Genomic DNA, 8,284 nt, shown 5'->3' on the forward strand with positions numbered 1-8,284 from the left:
ATACTCCTCCCTGACATTCCACACATCTTCCGAGCTGGAACTATAAGCTAAATGGACACTCTTATTTAGGTTGCTTTTGGTCATGGTGTTAACTTACATTAACAAAAAAACATACCTAATAGACACTCGCTGGAGATATATATCACTAAGGTAATAAATAGGTCAGACATTTGCCTCTTAAAATATTTAAATTTTATATGCAGCTGAAATTTAGGGATAGGAAATGACACTAAGCTGACTTGGTCTTATAACTGTTCAATGATTTTATTTTGATGAAAATTTGACTTAATCCCCTCATAGGATCACTATTGTACCTCTTTTCTTTTTAATTCCATTAAAACTGGAAACTTCTCTCTATGATATCAGCAACTGGTAGAACAATCTACAAAAGCCAGGGAACCCTTTTTATGGAACCATTCAGAATGAAGTGTATGCTTGAAAACCAGTTAGTAATTGGGGCTTCGAAAGGGAACTGTGCAGGCTGAAGGCAAAGCCAGACACCAGGACTTGAGCTCTGAGTGCCTACCTTCCATGACTCCCCAGTTGACTAGGCTAGGCTCACTTGGCTTTAATCATGGGAATCTCTAATCTTTACCACCCCATAGTCTTTACCATTGAGCTTTTCCTTTCCTTCTTTAGGTTCCCTTTTTTAAAAAAGAGCAATATTATCATTCAAGGTACAAAAATGCATTTGAATAGTATTAGATACACCTAGGGGTAAGTGATACAAACAAATCACAGTTGAAAAGGACGTTACAAGCATGCCACAAAGTGATTTAAATCTTCCTTAGTAAAATGTGTACATTTTAAAAAATATTAAGTTCACCTACCATCTTAGCAATAATTTTTTGGAGAAGAACCCCATATCTTGATGAGAATTACGTAGTGTATATAATAAACCTAAAGGAAAAAGGTATACATAAAAATAAGAGAATAAAGACATACATCTGTTAAAAATAGGCAGACAGTAGAAAGAACAGAAGGGTTCACAAATAAAGAATGGCTAATAAATTAAGTCATGCATCCGATGAGTTACTTTGCAGTCACGATCTCACACTAAAATACAGAACCGGTAACACAGCAACAGGAACTTTGTAAAGAGCAAGAACTGTACTGTTCAATACATTAATTATTCAAACGATGGTATACCTATGCAAATGATGAATTGGTGGTAAAGTATATCTTCTGTACAGTGTATCCTATCTGTGCTTAAAGGTATCCCAGGATCTTCGAAGTGAGGGAAACTGAGGCTGGGCAGATAAACAAGTCACTAAATGGTGGGATCAATAATCAACCAAATCTGTCTTGACAAAAATATTTGTGTTTATTACAGTCTACATGTGTCCTCATTTCATATAAGTTCCTGCTCTTGAAGGTGTAAAATAAATATGAATTCATCATCAGCAAGCCAGCACCAAGTGTTAGATCAGGAGAGTACATTCACAGTTCTAAACTTGCTTCCTCCGAGATGCAGGACCATGGTCATAATTTCAATGAGGGTGCTTGGTAAAGAGCATTGTGTGTGTGTGTGTGTGTGTGTGTGTGTGTGTGTGTGTACACGTGCTCATGTGCATAAGAACATTTTCTGCTTTTACCTTAACTTTTTAGAGAGATGTCAGCCCCACCAGGTTGACTGGCAGCAAGTTCCGGGGACCTTCCTATTTGTCTCCCTGAAAGCCAGTGTTGAGGTTACAAGCGTTCAGATGTGGGTGCGTGGGATCTGAACTCATGCCCCCTTGCTTTCAAAAGCTGTCTTACCGTGTCAGCCACATCTCCTCATCCCTCCACTTTGGGTTTTGAAACAGGTCCTGGTGCCCACATTTTTGCTGAGCAGGTCAGAAGACTTTTCTGTGCCATGTTAGTTTTGCAAAGTTAATTCATTTAGAAATTCCCTTTCTTAGTGACTGTGTCAGGTGTTGGCACAGGGGTAAGAATAATAATTGAAGTGGATTTTTAAAAAGTTACAAAAGTGTCTTTAGAGGATAATTTTGAGGTGAGGGGATGTAGGAAATATGGAGAGTGTATCCATCAATCTCACAGGAAATGTCCCATTAGAGGAAATGACATATTTGTTTTAAACTCTCCATAAAACCCCACAGTATGCTCTGTAGTAATCAGGAGACAAATTCATTGGTCCTCTCATTCCTTCTCCTGAAGAATGAAGTATCTTCATTGATCTATAGACAGAACTAGGGTATCGGAAGAATCTCCTGCAGAAATGGATTCCTATCCCTCTTAGCTCCGCCCTTCTCTGCTGGTGACCACTTTTCCAGGGAGGACCATGCAGTTCAGCAAATGGACTTGGAATGTGGGACCCACTACCTTCCCAGCAGAGCATTCACACCTCGGTTCTTCCTGACTCTCTTCCCTGGGTGTGGCAGCGGAATGCTCACCAACTAGGATGGAGATCATCCATTTTTATTCAGCTGTATAATAAGGCTAAATAAATAAGAGCCGATTTTTGCTTTGTTTTGTTTTGTTTTGTTTTCAAAGTGTCTAGCTCTGGGGTACGAAATTCTAATGAGATTTATTATGAAAAAGTATAAGAAGTCCTTGGGAATGAAGGTGGATTTAGAACATTAACATTATGAGCTTAAATGAACTAAATCCTGATAGGATGGTCCTCCAAATACAAGAAGGGAAGGCCATTTATTTGCTGTAGAAATGAGCACAGACCCCAAAGTAGGGACTAGCCCAAGGAGAAGTTGAGGCACCACAACAAGAAAATAGTAGAAATGGGCAAAATGAACACTTTGCACTGCTGGTTTTAAAGTGAGTGCATTTCTTTATCTTCCAGAGACAATTTCGCAGAGTTAAGAAGGCTGCTGGGATCTGGGCTCAGTTATCACTAAGGAGAGGCATCTCGCTTAACAAAGTGACTCCCGATCTTTTCCTGTAATAATGAACACTTGTTTTCTTAGCTCCAAAACCCCCAATGAACCTGATCTGCGGGCCTTAAATACAGACCTTAAAATTAAATAAATTTATGTCGTCAGGGATGGGCTAATTCCTGGTTTAGTTCATGCTAACAGAAGAAATGGCTTCATAATAGTAACTTAAGAGAAGATCAAACCTCCCAGTTGTGTGTCTTGGTGAGTCTGAATTACCCTTTGGTTAGTTATCCCGGTTAGAGTGCACGCGTTGTATACACCTGCTGTTACTACGACAGACTTCAGACATGCATACGAGGAACTGAAGAGCTTTGCAGTTTGCAAATTCTTTAATACATACAGCATCTAGCAGCTCTGAACCTATGAGAGAAACATCGTCTTCACTGTAGGAGTAAAATTTATTTCTCATTTTGTCAATTAAATGGTTTGCAGAAAGGTTCAACACCCTGAAAACCAGTGTGTCTGAGTGCCGGAAATGCAGATAGAATCCAGTCTCAGAAGTGTTTATCAACTGAGGTTTCTTTTTATCTGTGATAGCCAACCCATGATGGACAGAATCCAGCTGTAACACCCTCCTCCCCCCTAAAAGACAGAAAGAGACAGCTAAAAGCTTGCAAAGTTCTTCAGACAAGACTTAGAAAGATGAATTTACTGAAGGGTCTGTAGGGAGTGGGGCGTGTTGGAAACTCTATGCCCAGAGCCAGGGGCAGGGTTCCTGGGTGACCAGGATCTCCCAAGTGAGCGAGCATTCTCATCTCTCAGTGGAGGAAGAGAACACAGGGTGGTCTTGCGCTAGCATCCTTTAGACCAGGTGACCCCTGCTCAGTCTGTTTTCTGAGTGAGCTGCAAGGACTGCCTGAGACGCACAGCAAGCAGTCTCCTGCTGGCCGGGAGCAGGTCCCCACCCACTGCTCACTGCTCTGTCCTTCCGCCATCCTCAGGTCCTCCGACATTTTCCATTAAGACACAGAGGTAGGATGAAGAGGAAACAACAGGAAAGTGTGTCTGCACCCAGCCTCTGCGGCAGCCAGAGAAAAGAGAGAAGGAGGCAGGCTAGCGAGGAGACAGCTAGAAGCTGTGATCCGTCCATAATCAGGAGAGCCAGATCTCACAGCAAGGGAGTCTGTAATGCACCCAAGCGGGGCAGCGCCTGGGGGCTGGTAGGCGTTCCTGGTCCTCACCCCCTTGGTTGCTGTAAAACAGACCAGGTGCAGAGTACACAAGAACTCGCTTTCTCTGGACTAAAGGGGGTGGGGGAGAAACAAAAGAGACTCTCACCTCTGCACCACACACACACACACACACACACACACACACACACACACACACACACACACACGTACGCGCGCGCGCGCACACACACAGCAGCTGCTCAAGGTATTTGTAAAGACATCACCTGCACCTGAATCTTTATTTTCCCTAAAGGCACCAAAAAATAAAGGGAGAAATGAGACCATCGAGGCAGTCCGCGGCTGAGACCATCTCGATTTATTTTCACCATCGATTCTCTACTAACCAAACAGCTATGAAAAGCCTGGGGACCCCGAACCCCTGAGCGCTCCCCCACCCGCCACCGCAGCACCCTCTCACCTCCTCCAGGTCCCCGAAGGTGCTGAGATTTCTCCCCGCAGAAGCAGGGACACCCGAAGCCGTGACCCGCAGGAGAGCGGTTCAGTCCCTCCACAGAGCCCGGGGACGCGAGTGGACCGGGCCCTGAAGCGGACCACGCGGGATTCAACTTCACGGAGCCGCGGGGCGGTGCTGCCCGCCGAGACCCGCGCGCCCCACTGCTTTATCAGCCAGGGCACAGGCAGCGGGCGCCCCCTCCGCCCTCTCTATCCTACCTCCCCCTCGCCGTGGGGGTGGGGGAGCAAAAGAAGAGAAAAAAAAAATCAAGCCCACCCATCAGTGCAAAGCAGACATTTTCATGTTATTATTTTTATTTTTTTTTATCCTCTCCGGGATTCAGAGGTCGCGTCTTACCGGGTAGACTTAGATGTGGGCGAGAGCTCCGGGGTCCGGGTCCGAGGGTGCTCGAGAGTGGGCTGCTCCGTCCTCTAGCGGAGCAGGCTCCGTGCCATCCGCCCAACTTCAGCACCCGGCGACGGAGAGAGGGAGAGAGGCCAGGATAGAGCAGAGAGGGAGGAGGCTGGGGTGGGCGGGGAGGGAGCGGAGCAGCTTGCAGCGCATGCGTCCGGGAGACAGGCGCAGCCCCTCGCCCCGCGCAGCCGGAGGTGAGGCGTCCTCCCCTCCCGCGGGCGCTCGGATGCGTGAGTCACTGTCGCGTCCCTTCCCGGCGTGCCCGCCCGGCGACAGAGCTCACAGTGTCAGTGTCTCTGTGCCCAGGCGGCTCTGGCGACAGCAGTGGGGGAGGTTCTGCGTTGAGGGTCGGGGTCAGGGGTGCTTCTTGGAGAGAACACACTTTGTGGGAAGGAACCTCCTCCCCCACCCCCCAGTTCACTTTTACCCAAAGCCCATGTATGTTCACCTAGTCCCTGGGACCATGCTTGCAAGCCTCTCAGGCACTCAGGCTCCCTTAGCCTCGGGCTTGCTTCAACCCTCTTGCCTGGGGGATTCAAGAGAAGGTAAAGTTAAGTAAGTTCTAGACTCTGCGTTATTGATGGCTTACCCAGAAATACCCAGGAATCCCTCCAGGCGCTCTCTGGTCTTAGATATGTGTACCCTCTGGGCCACTGGAGCTGGGGTTTTCAGCGAGAGAAACCTAAGGCAGAGCAGGGGTCAAGAACTCTTAGCCTGCCCTTGGTCTTGCAAACTTTATATGCCCCAGTACTACAGGGGAACGCCAGGGCCAAGAAGTGGGAGTGAGTGGGTAGGGGAGCAGGGCGGGGGTCGGGGGGGAGGGTATAGGGACCTTTCGGGATAGCATTTGAAATGTTAATAAAGGAAATATCTAATTAAAAAAAAAAGAAGAACTCTTAGCCCGGTTTGGAAACCTGGGGCCTAAAGCGTCCTTATTGGACCACTTGGCAGTCACAGGAATTGTCAATCTTTCTGCTCACCAGCAGAGCGCAGCTTGGTGGTGAAGGAGCCTAGATGCTTATTGCATGCCAAGTACTAGATTGTGCCTCCTGTGGTTAGGCTGAAGTGTTTCTGAGGGGGAGCGAGGAAAGCAGATATCTTTCTCTTTAGATTTCACATCTGTGGAGATGAGAGAGTTCCCGCGGGAACGACTAGGCTCTTCCCTGACAGCTAATTAGAACTGATTGTTTGTAGATGTCATGACACTCCCCTGCCAGGGGTCCTCCAGTGTGCAAATACTGTTGGCATTCCAGCCCACCTGAGAAAGCCCCACAACTTTCAATTAATATAACTCAGGGTCTTTTTTATTCAGCTACATCTACTGCTTTGGATACTAATACCCTGAAAGTGCACTTTCTTGGAGCCTGTCTACAAACTATTGGTCTGTAATGAGAAATAAATACAGAAGCAGAGTGTGAAATTTGGAAAAATTTCTAGCGATTTACCAGCACCATGGCACCTGGGTGCTTTGCTCAGTTATCCTTGGCAGCTATATTTAAGGGTAATTCATTTTTGTTGTTGGAGATTATGAAAGTTTATCTTAGTCCATTATGGCTGCTCTAACAAATACCACAGAGTGGGTGACTTACAGGCAACAGAAACTAACTTGTCACAATACTGGAGAGTGGAAGGTCTAAGGTCAGATTAAGTCAGATTGGATATTTTATGAGGGGTGGAGTTTATTTTATGACGTATGGACATGCTTTCTCCTCACATGCTGGAACACAAGACAGCCTCTGGGGTGACACTTATGAAGACCACTACACCCACGTATGAGGCTTCATCCACTTGATCTAACCACTTTTAAAGCCAGCACCTCTCACTACAATTACTTTGGGAGTTACACAGGGATTGAAAAAGACAGATGTTCTATAATGTTAGTCTCTGCAACTATCGCCCACGAATATCGGCATCTTTATTCTTAATCTCTAATGAGCTTTTGCTGACCCAAGTTAAGTGAAGAATTATAGCTATTAATGATTCTTGAGTAGCCATCTTCACTTCAACAGCTATCCTTGTCCATTTTTATTGAGCAATTACTTCCTGCTTGACACTGGCCTAAATTCTTCTCATGTGTTTCCTATTTTCTCCTCACGACAACCTCACAAGGTAGCTACTATTATTACCTCCTCATTTACCAGGCGTCTCAGAAGCTCAGCAGCGGAAATCCACCCCCTCCAAACCTGTTCTTCTTTGGACTGTTCAACCCAGTTATCCAATCCAAAAATGGAGAAGTCATCCTTACTTTGCCTTCTTGTTTCATCCTCATCCAGTTAATTAGCAAGTCATATTTCCTCTACCTTAAAAATATATGTCCAATTGGAACACTGTGCTCCCTCTCAGCGCATGTAGCCTCCGTCCTGCCCATGATCATCTCTCACCTGGACAACTCAAAGCCTCCTGTTTGGATATCTTGTTTTTTTCCCCCCAGTCACTCCAAATAGCAGCTTAACGATCTTCTAGAAGCATACACATCATGCCTGCCTAAAATCCTCCCGTAGTTTTCCTTGCATTTGAAATACAGCCCAGGATTCATCCCCTAGCTTAGAAGGTTCTGATCAATATCCTTCAGGGTGTATTTGTTGTTATCTTGCTTGCATGGACCATAGCTCTGAGTGTTCTCGCTGTGCAGAGCTGTCAGTATATGGTGCCAATCGCTCTTCCTTCCTAGGAATCTCGTGCATGTGGTTCCTTACATATCAGGTTATTTAGCATCTGCTCCTACTACAGGCCTGATACAACCATCTTATACACTGTCCTAATGAGGCAAGCAGTTCTTTTCTATTTAGAAGAATCCCCTTGTCTTGTTTTACTTTATTAAGGAAATACTTTTTTCAGTATTGAAATAAGTTGTTCCCATCCTATACTAGGATGAAATCTTCCAAAACTTTACTTTCACTGTCTCATCTATAGGGTCCAAAAGAAGATTAACGTGGTGAATATCTATTGATGAATAAATGAATGATTGAATAGATCACAAATATAGAAAAAATGTTTTTTGTGTTTACTAACAGTTCTTCTCAGATTTTAATTGCTTCTCACCAGAGTCTGTTGTTTCTTGATGTAGATAAGTAGAGTACACTGTTTCCTCTGCCCAGCCTGTGAAAGATGGTTTTACATTTCACATGATGCCAAGACAGTTGCAGATATTTGCTAATACTAAGATATATTCAGAGACTGAAAGAATCACAGGCTGAAACACTCAGATCAGCACACAGGTTTCATGGAGGTAGCCACTAAGGCTTGCAGAATGGCACACACAGGCAGGCTGGCGAAGGCGTGGGCTCAGGTTGTAATACCTCTGGCCCCAAGATTTATGTAGAATGTACCTAAAAGTGGTACTCCAAAAATAG

General features: G+C 45.2%; 1 protein-coding gene across 4 annotated transcripts in view; it reads right to left on the reverse strand.

Moving 5' to 3' along the window:
• Positions 1–5,059, reverse strand: part of Rgs17 (regulator of G-protein signaling 17) — a 96,750-nt gene extending 91,691 nt beyond the window's left edge. Inside the window, exons 1-2 of one of the 4 annotated variants that reach the window (NM_001161822.1) lie at positions 4,875–5,047; positions 831–900 (exon numbers count right to left, since the gene is read on the reverse strand). In NM_001161822.1, coding sequence (NP_001155294.1) covers positions 831–865 — 35 coding nt within the window. In that variant the 5' untranslated portion in view covers positions 866–900; positions 4,875–5,047. Of the gene's footprint in view, positions 1–830; positions 901–4,481 lie in introns of all 4 variants that reach the window. The other 3 variants (XM_030245185.1, NM_019958.4, XM_006512457.4) reach the window with 3 other exon arrangements.
• Between the last annotated feature and the right edge of the window lie 3,225 nt (positions 5,060–8,284).

This window comes from Mus musculus, chromosome 10, assembly GCF_000001635.26.
Source record: "Mus musculus strain C57BL/6J chromosome 10, GRCm38.p6 C57BL/6J".
Taxonomy (NCBI): Eukaryota; Metazoa; Chordata; class Mammalia; order Rodentia; family Muridae; genus Mus; species Mus musculus.